Raw genomic sequence first — 21,837 nt, 5'->3', positions numbered from 1 at the left:
TTCGAGACAAGCCTGCCCAACATGGTGAAACCCCATCTCTACTAAAAATACAAATATTAGCTGGGTGTGGTGGCACGTGGCTGTAGTCCCGGTTACTCAGAAAGCTGAGGCATGAGAATAGCTTAAACCCAGGAAGTGGAGGTTGCAGTGAGGCACGAAGATAGCTTAAACCCAGGAGGTAGAGGTTGCAGTGAGCTGAGATTGCGCCACTGCACTCCAGCCTGGGCAACAGAGGGAGACTGTTTCAAAAGAAACGGAAAAAGGAAAAAGGAAAAGAAATTCACTTAATACTTCTGGTGAAAGTTTTCCTACAACACTAAATTTAAACATGGTTTTAGAAAGCTGAACCACTTACGTCTACTTACTCCAGAATTTGTATTAAGAAACTGTAAAATACTGTACAAGATAGGAAAAAACCAACCTTTACAGAATGTTAAAGGCTGATGGCCAACACATATTTTACAGCGTGTCTATCTGTAGGATCCCATGCCAAGCAGTGAGAAACAAAGCATGCCTCCCTGACCCCTAAGATTTAAAAAGGTAAGTTTGGGGAGGAAAAGAGTGTGATCAAGAGGATATATTTAGGGAGAAAAAAGAACTTGTAAGAATAAAAGATGTACAAACTAAAATAATTCAAATGGGAAAAAAAATAGGTTTACAGGGTTATGTCTCTGAACATTTTTTTTATGAGCTATTTAAAAGCAAAACATTTTTCTTAACATTTTGATGTTGAGGAACGATGCCTTAAAAGTGGGTTGTTTTCTTTTTTTTTTTTTTTTTGAGATGGAGTCTTGCTCTGTTGCCCAGGCTGGAGTGCAATGGCACAATCTCGGCTCACTATAACCTCCACCTCCCAGATTCAAGGAATTCTCCTGCCTCAGCCTCCTAAGTAGCTGGGATTACAAGCCCCACCACCACACCCAGCTAATTTTCGTATTTTTAGTAGAGATGGGGTTTTACCACGTTCATCAGAATGGTCTCGAACTCCTGACCTTAGGTGATCCACCTGCCTTGGCCTTCCAAAGTGCTGACATTACAGGCATGAGTCCCTGTGCCCGGCCAAATGTGGGTTCTTGCTATTTACCTGGTTCAAACTTAAAATGGAAAAACAATCACATGCTGCGAATTTCAGTTTACTGCCACACTTCCTGATGACGAACCCTACCTTTTTGGGTCCTCTTTTCAGCTGATGCCTGTGAGGCCATGTAAATAGCTGCCGCTGCCACAGAGATGGGGCTCCTCCCAGGAACCAAGTCCAATTCCACAGCTTTACGGGCTATATGGGTAGCTGCCATCTGCACTTGTTTAGGAAGACAAAGATTGGAACAGAATCTGGACATGAAGTCCCCAGTTGTAATCAAATCCACACTGGTTTCCAGTGCTTTCAAAATAAGTTTAAAACACCGACCAATTTCTTTCTTAGAAATTCGTGATACGGCACATATTTCTAAAAGAAAAAAAATTAAATAAATCAATTCACTGCAGCCATATAGTTCATCTTAGAATCTACCATTTCTAATTATAAACATAATATACATTCTAATTGTAAAACATTCAATCATGCCTTAAAGATAAAACCCTAATTCTCTCAGTGATACTTCCCCCCAGAGATAACTGCAAATTTCTCAGTTAACTTTAATGTTCATCACACTTTTTTTTTTTTAAGACAGAGTCTCACTCTGTCGCCCAGACTAAGAGCAGTGGCACTATCTCAGCCCACTGCAACCTCCACCTCCTGGGCTCAAGTGATTCTCCTGCCTCGGCCTCCCAAGTAGCTGAGACTACAGGCGTGCACCACCATACCTGGCTAACTTTTTTGTTTTTAGTAGAGACAGGGTTTCACTATGTTGCCCAGGCTTGTCTAGAACTCCTGACATCAGGTGATCCTCCTGCCTTGGCCTCCCAAAGTGCTGAGATTACAGGCGTGAGCCACTGTGCCAGGCCTAATGTTCTTCACTCTTTAAATATAGGGTTTTTGTTTGTTTTTTGAGATGAAGTCTCACTCTGTCATCCAGGCTGGAGTGCAGTCATGCCATCTCAGCTCACTGCAACCTCTGCTCCCCGGGTTCAAACGATTCTCCCGCCTCCTGAGTAGCTAGGATTACAGGCGCCTGCCACCGCACCTGACTAACTTTTTGTATTTTTAGTAAAGATGGGGTTTCAACCATCTTGGCCAGGCTGGTCTTAAACCCCTCACCTTGTGATCTACCTGCCTCGGCCTCACAAAGTGCTGAGATTACAGGTGTGAGTCACTGCGCCTGGCTAAATTTAGGTCTTAATCTTTCGAAATATTAACTGCTCTAAGGATTAATTCATTGCAAGTAAATTTCTTTAAATGAAAAATTGATATTTATATATTAACCTGTTGTAAGCAGCGTTATCAAGGAGCTGAAAGAAAATACTCAAGCTAAAGGATGCCTCTTAGGCAACACAGTGTCGTGTGTACATAAAATCCCTGCGATTATGGGCTATATAACTCGATGAGATAAAATATTTGACCCTGTTATTCCCAGATGCAACCACCATACACTTTCAGAAGAAATTTAACAAAAGCTGTTTTAGTTATAAAAACAACAAAAAAGATGATGATAAAGGCCATCACCTCTTCACTTTTACATAAGAAAACATAAAAAATACTCACTGGATGAATAAAGGGTTAAGTATAGTCTTCAGCTAAACTGGCTTTGGTAGTGTAAGTCAGTGAGCAACACTGAACAAACTGTTACATATTCCCATGTAACTGCAGACTGTATGAAAAATAACAGTTCTTTCAAGGCCTCCAACTGAAGTGTAAAAATGCAAACAATACACCTCAAGAGAAAAAACTTCACTGATACTTTTTTTTAATTTATTTTTGAGATGAAGTCTTGCTCTGTCGCCCAGGCTGGAGTGCAGTGGTGCGACCTTGGCTCATTGCAACCTCCGCCTCCCAAGTGGCTGGGATTACAGGCGCGCACCACCATGCCTGGCTAATTTTTGTATTTTTGGTAGAGCCGGGGTTTCACCATATTGGCCAGGCTGGTCTCGAACTCCTGACCTCAGGTGATCCTCCCACCTCGGCCTCCCAAAGTGCTGGGATTACAGGTGTGACTCACTGTACCTGGCCTTCACTGATACTTTCTAAAGCTTGACTCCCTCATCTACAGAGACTGGTGCTAGAAATGGAAACTGTTTTCATGTAAACCAAATGTGTAAATGGCCTACTTTGGTTTACCATTACAGGCCTGAAAGCCCACAAAATAACAGTCCATCAAAAGATCTCACTAGCAAAGAACATAGTGGGCTTACATGGACTAAAATGAGTCTACGTGGGAAAACAGCCTAAAAGAACATGCTATGAATTTGCTGCCAAGGAACAAAATAAGTAGACACTGGCAAATTATGCTCAAGTGGATTACTATAGTGACAATAAAGATGACTTAGCTTCTAAGTGTCAAAGCTGCCTGACATTGGTCTGTTTCTTTAATATGATGTAGAAAATGCTATTCTAGGCTGGGCACAGTGTCTCATGCCTGTTAATTTTAGCACTTTGGGAGGCCAAAGTGGGCAGATCACCTAAGGTTAGAAGTTCGAGACCAGCATGGCCAACATGGCGAAACCCCGTCTCTACTAAAAATACAAAAGTTAGCCAGATGTGGTGGCACGTGCCTGTAATCCTAGCTACTCAGGAAGCTGAGGCAGGAGTATAGCTTGAACATGGGAGGTGGAAGTTGCAGTGAGCCACGATCGCACCACTGCACTCCAGCCTGGGCGACAGAGTGAGACTCCATCTCAACAAACCAACCAACCAACCAACCAACAACAAAACAACAACAACAACAAAAAACAAAGCTAAAAACTTACCTTTAAATGTCCTAGGAACCCCTTCTTGTCTACAGGCAATATAGAGACAAGCAGAAGCTATAGCATCATTAGCTCTTCCCTTCAGGCTCTTCTGTTCATATACTTGCTTGAATAAATTATTCGTTCGATCCTTCAAAGCAGAGAAACTAAGTTTAACTCTGTCATTTAATTAGCTGCAATATCGAAATTTCACATGTTCATTAAATTATGCAAAGTCAATGCCAGAATGGCTTAAAGAAGGTGGACAAGAACTTACAACTATATTTCGAGGTAGATTGATTCTGTCTGCCATGGTAGTGATTTCTTTGAATGCATTCATCATTGCCCGATCAGAACTGCTCATTGTTCTCCGATTCTGGTACTTAGAATTGCCAAATTCATCAAAACTTGCAGCTCCTGTACCCTATAGAACAGTTAAAACTATGAAAAAACGTTTTGGAAAGTATGAATAATGGACAATTTCTATGAAAATATAACTTACAAGATCTGATTCTATATAGACTAGAAATCTGAATTGTGCATCCTGCCCATCTATACTAAAGGAATATGTAATTCTAACAACTGTTCAAGAACATAGAAAATGTGAAGCTTAAAGTGTATAAATAGAAATATGATACAAAAACCTGACAAAACCATGGAAAAAGGAAGTCTAATTTCACTTAGAAATATGATAAAAAATATCAAATACTAGAAAACAGAATCCAACAGCATATTAAAAGGTAGTATATCATGACCAACTGGAGATTGTTCCACAAGATATTATTAGAGAATCAAATAATGTAAAACATTACATTATTAGATCTAAGGAGAAAAATCATGATCATCTCCAAAGGTGCTAAAAAGGCAAATGAACAAAATTCAAAGTTCATTTTTGATAAAAACTCATAGGACACTACAAATGAGTACTTCTTTACATTAGAAAACTACTCTCCTCTGCCCAAAGCCAGTACAATTAATGAAGAAACATTACCAGCATTATCACCAAAATCACAAGACAAACGCACCTCCTACTGCTACCATTTTATAACACTGATCGGGAAAACTAGCCAATTAACCAAGAGAAAAATCAGAAGTACAAAATTGGAAAGGAGGTGATAAACTATTTGCAGATAGTATCTTTATACACCTGGAGTATGCAAGAAAATCACTAAAAACCAGCTGCCATAAATAATTCATTAAAGCAGCAAGGTCAAAATAAATAGAAATCAATACCCTTCATAAGTACAATCAACCAGTTAAAAGACAAGGAAAGCAAATTTTTCAATTACAACAACAAAAATCTTGGAATAAACTTGAGAAACATGTGAGATGTTCATGAAGAAAACTTTCAAACATCTCCTGAAGGACACGTAAGATACCTAAGGAAATGGAAAGGCATTATGAGTTTTTTTTTTTTTTTTTTTTTGAGACGGAGTCTCACTCTGTTGCCCAGGCTGGAGTGCAGTGGCCGGATCTTAGCTCACTGAAAGCTCCGCCTCCCGGGTTTACGCCATTCTCCTGCCTCAGCCTCTCGAGTAGCTGGGACTACAGACGCCCGCCACCACGCCCGGCTAGTTTTTTTTTTGTATTTTTTAGTAGAGACGGGGTTTCACCGGGTTACCCAGGATGGTTTCGATCTCCTGACCTCGTGATCCGCCCGTCTTGGCCTCCCACAGTGCTGGGATTACAGGCTTCAGCCACCGTGCCCGGCCCATTATGAGTTTTTGAATACAAGATTTATTATGAAGAAGTCAATTTTCCCTATGTCAATTTGCAAATGAATCTGACCAAAACCTCAGTGAAAATATTAAATATTAAAAAACAGGCCAGGCGTGGTGGCTCGTGCCTGTAATCCTGGCACTTTAGGAGGCTGAGGTGGGCGGATCACCTGAGGTCGGAAGTTTGAGACCAGCCTGACCATCACGGAGAAACCCCGCCTCTACTAAAAATACAAAATTAGCCAGGCGTGGTGGCACATGCCTGTAATCCCAGCTACTTGGGAGGCTGAGGCAGGAGAATCACTTGACGTGGCTGTGGTGAGCTGAGAACATGCCATTGCACTCCAGCCTAGGTGACAAGAGTGAAACTCCGTCTCAGAAAAACAAAACAAAACAGGCAGAATGTGGTGGCGCACACCTGTGGTATCAGCTACTCGGGATGCTGAGGCAGGAGGGTCACCTAAGCCTGGGAGTTTGAGGCTGCAGTTAGCTATGATCACATCACTTCACTCTAGACTGGGTGACAGAATGAGACCCTGTCTCAAAAGAAAAAAACCAAAAAACTCCACAGAAAACAGAATCCAACAGTGTATTAAAAGGCAAGTAATATCAACCAAGTGGAGACTGGTCCACAAATATATTAAAGAATCTAATATAAAACATCATATTAATAGAGCTGAGGAAAATCATATGATCAACTCCAAAGGTATAAAAAATGCAAGTGAACAAACCTAAACTTTTTAAAAAAATGATTGGAAACAAACTTAACCTTTAAATGGAAAACACTAGTGAAGAAAATGCTGAAAAAGAAGAGCAATGAGGGAAAACTAGTGCTACTATATATTAGAACAGTGTGGTACAGCATTTGACTAACTGGACCAGGACAGGAAAAAATAGAAAGTCGAAAAATATGTCCAAGTACACATAGAAATTTATTATGTGATAAATCTAGCAGCTTAAAAATATTTCTATCTTGGCCACAGATGGTGGCTCACACCTGTAATTCCAGCACCTTGGGAGGCTGAGGTGGGTGGATCACTTGAGCCCAAGAATTGGGACCAGCCTGGGCAACATGGTGAAACTTTGTCTCTACAAAAAAATAAAAAAAATTAGCCAGGTGTAGTGGCCCACACCTGTGGTCCCAGCTACTTGGGAGGCTGAGGCAGAAGGATCACTTCAGCCTGGGAGGGGAAGGTTACAGTGAACTGAGATCATGCTATCGCACTCCCACCTGAGCAACAGTGTTAGACCCTGTCTCAAAAACAAAACAGGCTATGCAGGGTTCGGCATGGTAACTCATACCTGTAATCCCAGCGCTTTGGGAGCCTGAGGCGGGAGGATTGCGGGAGCCTGACCAGGAGTTCAAGACCTGCCTGGACAAGAGTCTCACTCTGTCACCCAGGCTGGAGTGCAGTGGCGTGATCTTGGCTCACTGCAACCTCCGACTCCTGGTTTCAAGCAATTCTCCTGTCTCAGCCTCCTGAGTAGCTGGAATTACAGGCGCCCGCCACCACACCTGGCAACTTTTTTTTGTATTTTTAGTAGAGGTGGGGTTTCACTGTGTTGGCCAGGCTGGTCTCAAACTCTTGACCTCAAGCTATCTGCCCGCCTCAGCCTCCTAAAGTGCTGGGATTACAGGCGTGAGCCACCGAGCCTGGCCAAAAAAATTTAAAAAAATAAAAATTAGCCAGGTGTGGTGGTATGCGCCTGTAGTCCTAACTACTTGGGAGGTCAGGGAAGGAGGATCACTGGAGCCCAGAAGTTTTGAGTGTGCAGTGAGCTTTGATTATACTATTGTACTCCAGCCTGTTGCCCAGACAAGTTTTTCTTTTGTCTTTTTTTTTCTTTAAAGATGGAGTCTCTCTCTGTCGTCTAGGCTGGAGGACAGTGGCGCGATCTCAGCTCACTGCAACCTCCGCCTCCCGGGTTCAAGCAATTCTCTGCCTCAGCCTCCTGAGTAGCTGGGATTACAGGTGCCCACCACCATGCCCGGCTGATTTTTGTATTTTTAGTAGAGACGGGGTTTTGCCATCTTGGCCAGGCTGGTCTTGAACTCTTGATCTCCACCCACCTCGGCCTCCCAAAGTGCTGGGATTGCAGGCGTGAGCCACCATGCCCAGCCGAGAAGACATTCTTGCTATTCAAAGAATATATCAATATTAACTCATGAAGGCCACACTACACTCATTTTTTGTGTATACAAAATGTGATTTATGAAAAAAAGGCCTGTTATAAAGGCCCTGTAATTTGGATTTAATTTGATTTAAAAGTCTTCCCCACTTTAGGATGGAATACACACACAAGTTAGCCATCATTCACAATGATATTACTGGCAAATCTTATTAGACAGGTCAAGAGTCCCCACTGGTGCAGTGACACACTTTTGCAAAGTTCCCAAACTCTCAGGTCCATGGTCATTCTGCAATTGGTATTTCCCGCCAAATGGACTTATTATTACCTTGCCAATCATGGTAGACAAATCTCCATCACTCAGAAGAGGATTCTGAGAATCTCCAACTCGAGATGGATCTTTTGTTGCTTTGTCATTGCTGAAAGTTCGCCATTCAGATCCCACATCGATAACCCGGTCACCTAAGAATATAAGCACATACCTGAATCATTTTGTCAAGATAAGGTTTACCTAACTACACTGTCCAATGCCCAACTAAGCCATTTTATTCCCAGGAAATCTCCACATGGACATCTAGGATCTAGCTCAAATATCACATTTCAGACATTTGTCCTAAAGCATTACTTTAACTATTGTGCCAGTCTAACAATAATCCTCTTGAAACATTATGCTATGATATTCTAACTCTTGGAAGAAAAAGAATGTCAAAAGTAGCAAAGTACAGCTATTCATATGTGATGCAAAGGCAAACCAATGTAATAATGATTAAGAACCAGATTTTGCACAAAATTTGCAACAGGCATGGGAAAAAAAACAGAAAACATTTTTTAGAATGGTATTAATGCAAATAATCTCATATTAAAATGTCACTAAGTTTTGGTGGGAAATGCTTTGCAGAAAATAAGCCTAAGCTTCTGTTAAGTAAACCATTTTTTTTTTCTTTTTTTTTTTTGAGACGGAGTCTCGCTCTGTCACCCAGGCTGGAGTGCAGTGGCCGGATCTCAGCTCACTGCAAGCTCCGCCTCCCGGGTTTATGCCATTCTCCTGCCTCAGCCTCCTGAGGAGCTGGGACTACAGGCACCTGCCACCTCGCCCGGCTAGTTTTTTGTATTTTTTAGTAGAGACGGGGTTTCACCGTGTTAGCCAGGATGGTCTCGATCTCCTGACCTCGTGATCCGCCCGTCTCGGCCTCCCAAAGTGCCAGGATTACAGGCTTGAGCCACTGCGCCCGGCCCAAAGTAACAATTTGATGAAAAATATATGTGGCCAAATAATTTATACGGCATAAACTTCAAGCCTAGAATCAGTAAGAAGAAAGCCTGGTAGGCAAACTTTTCTCTTTAAGCAAAGAGGCAACATATAAGTATATCATGTCAAAAAAAAGCAGACACAAGTAAACCGTATTATTACTGTTTTGGTGAGAAATCTCAATGTCTGGCAATACCTTCAGAGTAGTCAAAAGTTAACACTGAACACTTACACACGCTACTCACTGTGCCCTTTTGTACATGTTCTCACTGAATCTTCACAGCCTTATCAAGGGAGGTACCACTTTTACTGCCACTTTACAAATACGATGAACTAGCCTAAGATCACATAGCTAGAACTGAAATGCACATCAGAGTCTGTTCTACACTCCAATTATAAAACACGAGCTTTTTCAGTGAATTGTGATGAAGCTGAAAGTAGGAAGGAACCAGACCATTTCGTCTTTGTGTATACACAGCAAGCAGAAAGAAACAAATGGCAGAAACCAGTTACTGCAGCAATTAGAGTTATGGTATTAACAGTCAATTAATATAATAGTCAAGAGTGTGAACTCTGCCCTTTGCTGCTTAGCCTTAGAATATTACTTCATTTCTATGTCTTTATTACCTCAGCTCTAAAATTCTCCTTAACCTCATATTTTAAAGATTATAAAGATTAAATAAGCTATTATAATATCCATGTATAGTGCATGTAAAGTGTTTAAAAAGTAGTACTAAGTGCTCAATATTCGCTATTTACTGCTATGAAAATTAGAAAGATAGCAAATATTCTGAGTTTCTCCTCTTTTGTGGGGAAGATAAGGGAGAGGCATCAGTTTAAAACATTAATCTCCGGCCGGGCGCAGTGGCTCATGCCTGTAATCCCAGCACTTTGGGAGGCCAAGGCAGGCGGATCACCTGAGGTCAGGAGTTTGAGACCAGCCTGACCAAGATGGAGAAACCCTGTCTCTACTAAAAATACAAAATAGCTGGGCATGGTGGTGCATGCTCGTAATCCCAGCTACTCCGGAGGCTGAGGCAGAACTGCTTGAACCCAGGAGGCGGAGGTTGTGGTGAGCCGAGATCACAACAAGAGGGCAACAAGAGCAAAACTCCGTCTCAAATAAAAAAAAAAACAAAACCCAAATAACAAAACAAAAACACTGATCTCCATAGAAGACTTTAAAAGTTTCCAAGTGCTCTGCTAAGTACTTGATCAGGAGGACAGCAAAGAACAGAGAAAACAGAAGGAATTCCACCTAGACCATGCTTTTTAATTTTGTATATAAAAATTAATTTAAATGCTCATAAACCACCACAGTATAGTGATCATGTAATTTAACCTTAGTGATAGATTTAAGAAAAGGCGGGGCATGGTGGTTCACGCCTGTAATCTTAGCACTTTGGGAGGCTGAGGCAGGAAAATCACTTGTGGTTCACGCCTGTAATCTTAGCACTTTGGGAGGCTGAGGCAGGAAAATCACTTGAGCCCAGGAGTTCGAGACCAGCTTGGGCAACATGGTGAAACCCTGTCTCTACAAAAAAATACAAAAACAAATTAGCTGAGCGTGGTGGCACATGCCTGTAGGGAGGCTGAGGTGGGAGGATCACCTGAGCCCAGGAGGTTGAGGCTACAGGGAGCAGGGAGCCGTGATCACACCACTGCACTCCAGCCTGGGTGAGTGAGACCCTGTCGAAAGTAAGCAAATGCTCAAGAGAATGATTCATTCCTGAAGCCTCTGACAAAATGTTTCTTTTTTCTTTCTTTTATTTTTCAGACAGGGTCTCGCTCTGTCGCCCAGGCTTGAGTATAGTGGTGCAATTTCGGCTCACTGCAGCCTTTGCCTCCCAGGCTCAAGCAATACCTCCACCTTAGCCTTCTGAGCAGCTACAGATATGCACCACTAATGCCTGGCTAATTTTTGTATTTCTTGTAGACGGGGTTTTGCCCATGTTACCTAGGCTAGTCAAGCAATCCACTCACCTCGGCCTCCCCAAGTAGCCACCGCACGCAACAGAAAAACTTTTCTTTAAACAGCTGAATCACCAAGGTAAAAGTGGATTATCAGTTGGACTACCATGTGTCCACATTACAAAGGGATTGAGATTAGAGACAGAGTTCCCATAGTACACAGTACATCAATTAGTAAAGCCAACCCTCAATTCTAGAGACAGTAACTTCTAGCTATACTAGGAGCAATGGAGACACACAATTATAAAATATATGCCCCCAGGAATCTGCAGTCTAGGTGTGAAGACATGGAAAATATGAAGATAAAAAATCTAAACATACAGAAAATCTAAAAGAATGTGGTAAACTGTAAATAGTACAGATAGTTCATAGTACAACGCGAAAACCAGAAGGGCTTATCGTGCAGGGGAAACTGTAACACACCAAAACCAGCCAGGAAGCAAATACTAAGGAGGGTCTGATTTTCTAGCCTGACCTAGACTCTTAAGAGTGTTTTTGCTTCTTATTTTTATAATTTAATAAAGGAATTTAAATTTTTGTTTTATTTTTTGGAGGTGGAGTCTTGATCTGTCACCTAGGCTAGAGTGCAGTGGTACAATCATATCACTGCAGCCTCAAACTCCTGCGCTCAAGCGATTCTCACCAGCTACTTGGGGGAACTAATTCCCCCAAGCAGGTAGGACTATAGGCTTGTGCCACCACACACAGCTAACTAAAAAAAAATTTCTTTTTTTACAGACACGGTCTGGCTACATTGCCTAGGCTGGTCTTGAACTCCTGGCCCCAAGTGATCCTCCTGCCTCAGCCTCCTGAGTTATCAGGATTACGGCACAAGCCCCCAGCTCCTCATAAAGGAATTTTTAAGAACAGGAACATGAGGAATTTCCCAGAATTTCAATTCTTTCTGCTGTCTTCCTGGAAACTAATCTTAATCATTGTGGCATTACAACCTGTAGTAAAGAATTCAGAAGTAGAAGTCTCAGAATAACCCCAAATTACTTGTCTTCACAGGCTCATTTAGTTTAAAAACTACAAATGCTGTCAAACGTGCTGATAAGTCTAGAAGTTCAAGAATCTGAACGTATTATTATTCAAGGTGGACAAACTCTAAGCATCAAATATTTTTACGTTTAAAGTAAAAAAAAAAAAAAAAAAAAAAAATTCCAAGATACTTTGTAAAACTATTTTAAGTCAACATGCTGTAAACAGTAAGTCTAATGTTGATGATGAAATGTATCATTAGCTTCCACACTTTCTGTGGTCATTTAATCCTTTCTACGATTCCTTCTCATGACATGTCAAATAATCCTACTTTTTAGTCCAGGGTCACTACACATTCTTACTGAAATCTTACATTAGACAAGTTTGAAGAGAATGCTGACCAAAAAATGGTCAGCTTGAATGACAGCATTCAAGTTTGAAGAGAATGCTGACTTCATAAAGAAATACTATTAATAACACAGCAAGTCTCTAAATCACCAGTCTCTAAATCAGTTTATGTTGCCATAAATTGAGTAGGAACTCAACATGAATTATCTCCTAGAAACAAAGCATATCACAGTTTATTTCCCAGACCAGCCCATAAAAGCCTACTTTGCCCCTGATGTTTAGACCCTAAAGAAAACTGTTCAAGGTGAAACAGTGGAAAACAGTGAGGAAAATACATTGTAAGCTCCATCCCTGGGTATCTTATAATATTTCAATTTTCCTCAAATACAAGTAGGTCAATAGGATTAGCAGCATCTAAGAGGAGGAGCTGATGCACTGGTTGAAAGTGTATCCTAAATTTGGTCACAATAAATTTGGCCACTCACATACTACTACTGTTCAGGCCTCTATCCTATGGCATAGGTTTCTTTTTCCCTTTACTTGGAATAACTTTCTCTCCATAAATCCTTACTCATTCTTAAAAACTGTGCTTCACTCGAATTTCAACAGTACTATCTTCAGGATGTCACCATACTTGGAAGATCTGTAATGTAGCTTTAACTGCAGGATCCCATATTAAGTTACCCTACTCTCTTTCATACACTATCCAAAGAGTGGCTCCAGGGTCTGCTTACAGCATTCTCATCTTTCTGTCACTCTCAGTAACCAACCAGCACAGTGATTAACAGAGACATATGTTAAAAAAAGGTTTTTAAGTCTCACAGACCTGGATTTATGTGGCTCTGTCGCTTATAAGATGGGAATCTTGAGCTAATTACCTAAGCAATCTGAGTCTCAGTTTCCCCTTCTGTAAAATGGAAACAAACCAGATCAAAGGGCAGTCTGCTACTCAAGTACTTAATGAGTAATTTTCTGATGCTTAAGAGAAAAACTGCACCCAAATTAAAAGCTGTAAATTAGGCAAGAAGGCTGTGTCTAAAGGCTTACAAGGGATGCCAAAGAAACAACTTGTAAGTGAATATAAATATGCTTATTTTAAAAACTTGGCCATATTAAACCAAACCTAATTTTTCCCTTTGGAAAACACTGTTAATGCTAATTGAAAGATGGTTACCCAATAATCTTTAACATACTATAATTGGAGCATTAAATATACCAGACCCACAGCAATCACTCAAACATTTGTTGCAACTGACATGCTATGAAATGTGGCATTTCAGACTTAGAATCACCCTCTTTTTCTACAAGGTTAAAAAACAAAAAACAAAAAAAAACAAGGGGGAAGCTGAGCACAGTGGCTCATGCCTGTAATTCTAGCACTGTGGGGAGTCTGGGGCAGGACGACTGCTTGAGCCCAGGAGTTCAAGATCAGCCTGGGCGACACAGGGAGATGCTACCTCTACAAATATTAATAACTTTTCAAAAAATTAGCTGGGGGTGGTGGTATGAGCCTGTGGCCACAGCTACTTGTGAAACTGAGGCAGGAGGATACCTGAGCCTGAGAGGTAAAGGTTGCGGTGAGCCATAATCATGCCACTAGCCTGGACAACAGAACAGAGTGAAACCCTGCCTCAAAAAAAAGCACTTGTATCTCCACAATACGTATCAGTGAAATCTTATACTAGAATTCCACTATGTATTTCACATATTATTTCATTTGACTCAGCAATTCTGAGATGTATGCTATCTGTCTTACACGGGGGAAGAAAAAAAGATTTATTTTACAGATGAAACAAATTAAGCTTGAACAAATTATGTAACTCAACTACAGTTACACAGCTTATCAATTAGTAAAGCCAACCCTCAATTCTAGAGACAGTAACTTCTAGCTATACTAGGAGCAATGGAGACACACAATTATAAAATATATGCCCCCAGGAATCTGCAGTCTAGGTGTGAAGACATGGAAAATATGAAGATAAAAAATCTAAACATACAGAAAATCTAAAAGAATGTGGTAAACTGTAAATAGTACAGATTTGTGTTCCTCAATATTACCAATATATGACCTACATTAGAATGTCTGCAAATGGAGCCTAGAATCGTTTTAAGCACATTCCCCAGCTGACTCAATGCACATTTATACATTCGTATTTCAGATTCGCTGGTATAAACAATATGCAGAATGAGTTTAGTAGAAGGAAGAGGTCAAATGGACTCATTTTTCTCTTTCAAATACACTTAAACTATTTTCCAGTATCTTCTTTACATTGTTTTTACATACAATCAAATAATCTAGATTTAAATGGTACACAAAAAAGTGGCTTTAACTAGAAATACTACTACTAGTTTCAAACAACTCCTCATTGTGAAATAACTTATAGAAGTCATGATAGACCAATTTTATGTTTTAATAGCAATTATGGCAGGTTACTAAGCTAATACTTTACTGGTTATAAAAATCAATTTATGGGAAATGTACAAGGTCAAATTTATGAACAAACGGATTATCTAAATATAATAATACTGCCACCTAGTGTTCAACATTTAAAACGACATAATCGTACAACTGGCATCTGGGGAAAAAACCCCACAAAAAAGTGCTGTTAGAACAGTTTCAGCCGGACACAGTGGCTCACGCCTGTAATCCCAGCACTCTGAGAAGCTGAGGCAGGTGGATCATTTGAGGTCAGGAGTTTGAGAACAGCCTGGCCAATATGGCGAAACCCCATCTCTACTAAAAATACAAAAATTAGTCAGGCGTGGTGGTGGTCACCTGTAATCCCACTACTCAGAAGGCTGAGGCAGGAGAATCGCTGGAACCCAGGAGACAGAGGTTGCAGTGAGCCAAGATAAAGCCACTGCACTCTAGCCTGGGCGACATAGCGAGACTCGGTCTCAAAAACAAAACAAAACAAAACAAAACAAACAAAAACCAGTTTCATAGTAGGAACAACAAAACTTTTCTTTAAGAATTGGGCCAGGTTGGGCGTGGACATTTTGGGAGGCTGAGGCGGCTAGACTGTGTAAGGTCAAAAGTTCAAGACCAGCATGGGCAACATGGCTAAACCTTGTCTCTACAAAAAATACAAAAATTAGCCAGGTGTGGTGCCGTGTGCCTGTAGTCCCAACTACTCAGCAGGCTAGGGTGAGAGGATCGTTTCAACCAGGGAGGTGGAGGTTGCAGTGAGTCGAGAGGACTTCGGTGCACTCCAGCCTGGGTAACAGAGTGAGATCTTGTCTCAAAAATAAAATAAAAAATAAAAATTGGTCGTTCTAGAGTCACTAGAAGTATCTTAAGGATCAATGATGAAATGGGCAGCTAATACCAAATCATAACACTTCATGTTTCAAATAAAAATCTTGTAATTCAAATAAAAGAGAACCAATTAAACAATTATCACATGTTAAATAGCATTAAAAATAGCATTAACTACAGCTACAAAAATTGGAAACAAGTTTTAAAGGACACTAAATACTATACAGCTATTTAAATACCAAGGAAAAACATTATCAAGGGCCGGGCGCGGTGGCTCAAGCCTGTGATCCCAGCACTTTGGGAGGCCGAGACGGGCGAATCACGAGGTCAGGAGATCGAGACCATCCTGGCAAACACAGTGAAACCCCGTCTCTACTAAAAAATACAAAAAACTAGCCGGGTGAGGTAGCGGGCGTCTGTAGTCCCAGCTACTCGGGAGGCTGAGGCAGGAGAATGGCGTAAACCCAGGAGGCGGAGCTTGCAGTGAGCTGAGATCCGGCCACTGCACTCTAGCCTGGGCAACAGAGCCAGACTCCGTCTCAAAAAAAAAAAAAAAAAATCAAAAGACAGCAAATGTGTGACAATTTGTATTTTCCAAAGATGGCAACAATATCTCCCATCCACATGTTGTTCTGCAATGTGACCTTGTCACTATCATGTTTAGGTACAGCCTATTTCTCTACTCCCTTCAACTCAGGTTAAGTCCTATTATGGCCATGACGAATAGAATACTGAAGTGATCCTGTGCCAGTTCTAGGCATAACCCTTACCTACCACCCATGTCTAGCTTCCACTTTCTCAGAACACTTGCTCTTGAGGTACTTCTCTTAGAAGCCAACTACCATGTAGTATAAAATATGACTACTGTGAGACAACTACAGAGAGGCCCTGGAGGATGACAGATTCATGTGCAGAGGTCAAGCAGCACAGAGGAACCAGAAATGCAAGTGAAGAAGTTATCAAAGAAGCAGATCCTACAGGTCCAGCCAATGCCAACTGCCCAGATAACTCCTTCCCAAATTACTGACTCATAAAAGCATGAGCAAAATAAAATGGCTATTGTAAGTCACTAAGTTTTGAGGTAGTTTGTAATGTAACTGTAAATGAAACAAAAATTGGTTCCTGAAGTATTACGTTACTTTAAGAAAAATCAAAAACACTTGCCCTTGTTTTGAGATTGGTGGTGGGTTGGCCTCAGGAAGAATGAGGTGATGGTTTGAAAGACAATGAGATAAATGTTATTAGAGGCAGGAAAAAAGGTATAAGGTGCAAGATGTAAACTTATAACATAAATATACTTTTGGTGTTATGAATTATTTCATTAAAAAAGGTGACAGTGGTCGGGTACGGTGGCTCACACCTGTAATTCCAGCACTTTGGGAGGCCGAGGTGGGCGGATCACCAGAGGTTAGGTGTTCGAGACCAGCCCAGCAGACATGGTGAAACCCCTGTCTCTACTAAAAATGCAAAAAATTAGCCAGGTGTAGCGGCAGGTGCCTGTAGTCCCAGCTACTCGGGAGGCTGAGGCATGAGAACTGCTTGAACCTGGGAGGCGGAGGCTGCAGTGAGCCTCTGCACTCCAGCCTGGGTGACAGAGTGAGACTCCGTCTTAAAAAAAAAAAAAAAAAAAAGTAATAGTAAAGGGCTCTCTTAGTTGCTAACTCAGATGGGAGGGGTGACATACGGCTCTGAATATGAAAATTGGGCCATATCTACACTTGAGTTTGCTATTAAAGAGGAATTAGTGACAATGGGCTGTTCTAATTTTAGAGCACAAATTAAACATTAATTAAATATAGGACTGTCCAGCTGAGCATAGTGATCCACACCTGTAATCCCAGCACTTTGAGAGGTCAAGGCAGGGGGTTGGGGTGACCTGAGGTCAAGAGTTCGAGACCAGCCTGGCCAACATGGTGAAAACCCCTCTCTACTAAAAATACAAATATATCAGCCGGGCGTGGTGGCGTGTGCCTATAAATCCCTGCTACTCTGGAGGCTGAAGCAGGACAATCACTTGAACCCGGGAGGTGGAGGTTGCAGTGAGCAGAGTTTGTGCCACCACACACCAGCCTGGGCAACAGAGCGAGACTCTATCTCAAAAAAATAAAAAAGAAAAAGAAAAAGAAAAGAAAAAAGAGACTGTCCAAAAACAATTCAGAAAATGTTTATTAAATTAATATGGTTTAATCTAAAATGTTTCAGACAATGTAAAAAATTTTATGGCAAGCATAATCAAATCATGTATGCCAAGATAATTTATTAGGAAACACTTGATGTCTGGATTCAAATTCCCATGAAAAACAGTATTTTAAATAAGAAAAAAGTCACAAATGCTATCCCTTAGTGGGCTACAGAATATTTGCCCAGCTTGATTTCTTCCCCATTTTCTTAGTGTAAGAGGTAAAGGCTGAACTGAGCTGGCAATAAAGAGCAAATGCCTTTAAACCAGTGAGCTGATGCAAATTCAATTACATATACAGTCACATGTTGCATAACATTTTGGCTTAGAATGGACTATATACACAACGGTGGTCCCTTAAGATTATAATACCATCTTTTCATTGTACCTTTTCTATGTTCGATATATAAGAGAGAGCTGAACACATTCACGTATATGGCAGGGTCTGTATGCACCCTGACAACTCACAGAACAATAGGATGAAAGGATACTAGTTTTCTCCCACTTTTCATAGGTAAACTGGGTAAGTTTATGTACCTGAGTACCTATAAAAATGTAGTAAGTGGGGCCTGGTGCAGTGGCTCACACCTGTAATCCCAGTACTTTGGGAGGCCGAGGCTGGGGGTATCTCTTTGAAGCTAGGAGTTTGAAGCTAGGAGTTTGAGACCAGCCTGGCCAACATGGGGGAAACCCCGTCTTTACCAAAACAACAAAAATTAGCTGGGAGTGGTGGTGCACACTCTTAATCCCAGCTACTCGAGTGGCTGAAGTATGAGAATCACTTGACCCTGGGAGGTGGAAGTTGCAGTGAGCCGAGCTCATGCCACCGCACTCTAGCCTGGGTGACAGAGCAAGATGCTATCTTCAAAAAAAAAGAACTAGTAAGTGAAGGTACAATTGGTCAGACATGCCCCACAAAGCCTACATTGAACCGCATGTTAAAAACACAATATACTAGTTTGGCCGAAAACTCCAGAAGTCAGAACAATAAATACTAGGTATGTATTTTAAAAAAAGAAAAACATACATATTTACCTCTGAGTTAAAACTGCCTACAGTACTCAGTACGATAACACTGTACAGATTTGTAGCTTAGAAGCAATAGGCTATACTATGTAGCCTAGGTGTGTTGCAGACTATACCATCTAGGTTTTATTAAGTACCATCTATGATGTTCACATGACGAAATCTAACAATGCATTTCTCAGAATATATCCTCACCAAGTGACACATGATTTTAATGCAATCTAAATTCACTATTGATATATGACATTAATATATACAGATGTATATGTCATATTAATTTATACTCATGTAGTGTTATGTTCAATTTAGGTATTTCCAACTTAATTTGCTTGATGATAGTCTCAGCAAAACAGAAATTTGCTACTAGACTCTTCTACACTCGTCCTTGTTTGGTAACGGAATGGATTCTTCACTTACACGATATATTACACATTTAACCACAAATATCTATGAATGAGCTTACCGTATATTTTAAAATAAGTGTTGGTTATATTTTATGTCAGAAGAATCAGTATCAAAAAGAAATATTTTCATATATCACAGAAAGTTTTATTGGATTTTTTTTCAGACTTCAAGATTTAACACCGTGTTTGATATGAATAAATCAATAAAAGCAAAAACAAAATTAACTTCCTTTGGTTTGATATAGCAGAAAAGTACAAGCAAAAATTAGGAATTCTAAGCACAAGAAAGCATACAAGTCCTGTGAATTATATCTTCCTTTTCCGGCTGATTAATCTCAACTGTCTTGCCGGTTAAAGCGGAAGTGAGGCTGGTGGGAAGGCTGAAAATATAATGGGATACTTTTACGTTATTTAAAAATGGGCCAGGCACCATAGCGCATGCCTATAAACTCAGAACGTTGGGAGGTCGAGGCAGCTGGATCACTTGAGGCCAGGAGTTTAAAACTAGCCTGGACAACATGGTGAAACCCTGTCTCTACTAAAAATACACATGGGTGTGGTGGTGCATGCCTGTAATCCCAGGTACTCAGCAGGCTGAAGCACAAGAATCGCTTGAACCCCGGAGGCAGAAGCTGCAGTGGGCAAAGATCATGCCACTGCACTCCAGCCTGGGGGATAGAGGAAGACTCACTCCCAAAAAAAAAAAAAAAAAAAAAAGGCTACAGAGGTTAGGAGAGCTAAGAAGCTGAAATTATCTTCAGTTTTGTCTGTCTCACTCGTAACACATTATCAGTTTGATCTTAACATTGTGAAAGAATTGGAAGGCTCTCATTTAACTGAAGGGTTAAGCAAACATTTTCTGTAAAGGGTGACACAGTAAATATTTTAGGCTTTGTGGGTCAAGAGGCAAAATTAAGGATATTAAGTAGGTACTTATATAAAATAAGAAAAAAATCCACTATTTGTTATTGTTGAAATTTAAAATATAATAATTAGGTAATTTACTGTAATACATGTCTAATGAGAAGAATAAAATTCTCTTTTTTGGGGATAACATTTCACTTAACTGGAGTTCAAAGTTAATGTTCTCTATCATCAAAATGAATGACAAATGTTCATGTGTCAATGATGTTGTACTGACAAGATTTTATATATTTCACTTTCTTTTCACATAGATAAGTATTGCCAAATACCGATAATTAATCCACAAGCATATGATTTTAATTGAGCATATTTACTGCTTGGAAGGCATTTATAGAATTGTATCACATTCTTCTCCTGATAATGGCCTTTTAACATACTGTTACCCTGCAGATTAGTCACTACCAATTGAAGGTTAGCTGGAACCCCCTTAACTGTGCAGTGAAAACAAATTTTGAAACATGAAAATTTCCTTTGCATTTGGATTCAGGTCTGAAAAACACCACTGGAAATATAGCTTGAGCCTGGAAAATATATCTGCTGCAAATCTATGTGGTAATGAATATCCTATTTTAACTTCTGACAGCACTGGAAGTATATAAAGTATATAAAAGCAATTTGACATTACTTATGATTCAAATATTAACTTGTGAAATTGACTTTACCGCAGTTTATGTTTCACAGAAAAGCAGTATTTTGCCTTGTAACTCTATGATGAATTCATTAAGAAGTATTAGCAAGTTTGCAGCAAAAGCTAATTTTCAAAACCATCCAGTGCTCAACAGCAGTAGCTGAAGGCAGTACTGAATCAGAAAAACCTTACTCTTGGCCCCTGAGTTCAGAAAAATCATAACAAAACTTTACTACTGCTAAATCACCAAATTAGTGTGTCATTAAGACAAGTCACCCTAACAATATTTTGTTAGAAATACTCAGCTTTTATTTCTAACAAAAAATGTCACAAAACTGGCCGAGCATGATAGCTCACACCTATAATCCCAGCACTTTGGGAGGCCAAGGCAAGAGGATCACTTGAGGCCAGGGTTCAAGACGAGCCTGGGCAACACTGTGAGACCCTATCTCTACCAAAAAAAAAAAAAAAAAATTAGCCAGGGTCCTGCTTGAGCCCAGGAGTTGAGGCTGAAGTGAGTCATGATCGCACCACTGCACTCCAGCCTGAAAAAGAGAATCTGTCTCAAAAAAAAAAAAGTCACAGAACTGATATTGATAGTTATGTCCACAAGAGTGAATGAAGTTCATTGTTCACAATTACTGGTTCAGTTAACACCAGGTAAATTAAAGTCTTCTCTAACAAAGTACTGCTGATGAATAATATAATAAACAGGCTGTTTAAACACCTTACATTTTCAATCTTGGCAAATCTGTCCCACTAAGTCTTCTGCTCCACATATATTTTTACCCTTATCAGTTATAATAAATTTTAGCAGATTCCACTTCAGGTTATACTGAATTAACACTTTCGCAATTGCTTTGAAGCTATTTTCTCCTATAGCTGCTCCACGTAGACAACCCACTGCAGCTAGTTCTTCTGTCAAGCTCAGCACTGACTTTTCATTTTTTTTGAGACAGAGTCTCACTCTATCACCCAGGCTGGAGTGCAGTGGTGCAATATCGGCTCAATGCAAACTCCGCCTCCCAGGTTCAAGCAATTCTCTGCCTCAGCCTCCCCAGTAGCTGGGATTACAGACGCCCACCACCATGCCAGGCTAATTTTTGTATTTTTAGTAGAGACAGAGTTTCACCATCTTGGCCAGGCTGGTTTTGAACTCCTGACCTCATGATCCACCCCCCCCCCCCCCCCCCCCCCC

General features: G+C 40.5%; 1 protein-coding gene across 2 annotated transcripts in view; it reads right to left on the bottom strand.

The window, feature by feature from the left end:
* GTF2B (general transcription factor IIB) overlaps nucleotides 1–21,837 on the bottom strand; it is a 32,938-nt gene that overhangs the window by 3,455 nt on the left and 7,646 nt on the right. For both annotated transcript variants that reach the window (XM_023208150.2, XM_023208160.2), the window contains 4 exons: nucleotides 7,999–8,132; nucleotides 4,100–4,246; nucleotides 3,844–3,973; nucleotides 1,166–1,447 (listed from right to left, as the gene is read on the bottom strand). In XM_023208150.2, coding sequence (XP_023063918.1) covers nucleotides 1,166–1,447; nucleotides 3,844–3,973; nucleotides 4,100–4,246; nucleotides 7,999–8,132 — 693 coding nt within the window. The remainder of the gene's footprint in view (nucleotides 1–1,165; nucleotides 1,448–3,843; nucleotides 3,974–4,099; nucleotides 4,247–7,998; nucleotides 8,133–21,837) is intronic.

Source organism: Piliocolobus tephrosceles, chromosome 1, assembly GCF_002776525.5.
Source record: "Piliocolobus tephrosceles isolate RC106 chromosome 1, ASM277652v3, whole genome shotgun sequence".
Taxonomy (NCBI): domain Eukaryota; kingdom Metazoa; phylum Chordata; class Mammalia; order Primates; family Cercopithecidae; genus Piliocolobus; species Piliocolobus tephrosceles.
This window is presented reverse-complemented; position numbering and strand designations above follow the sequence as displayed.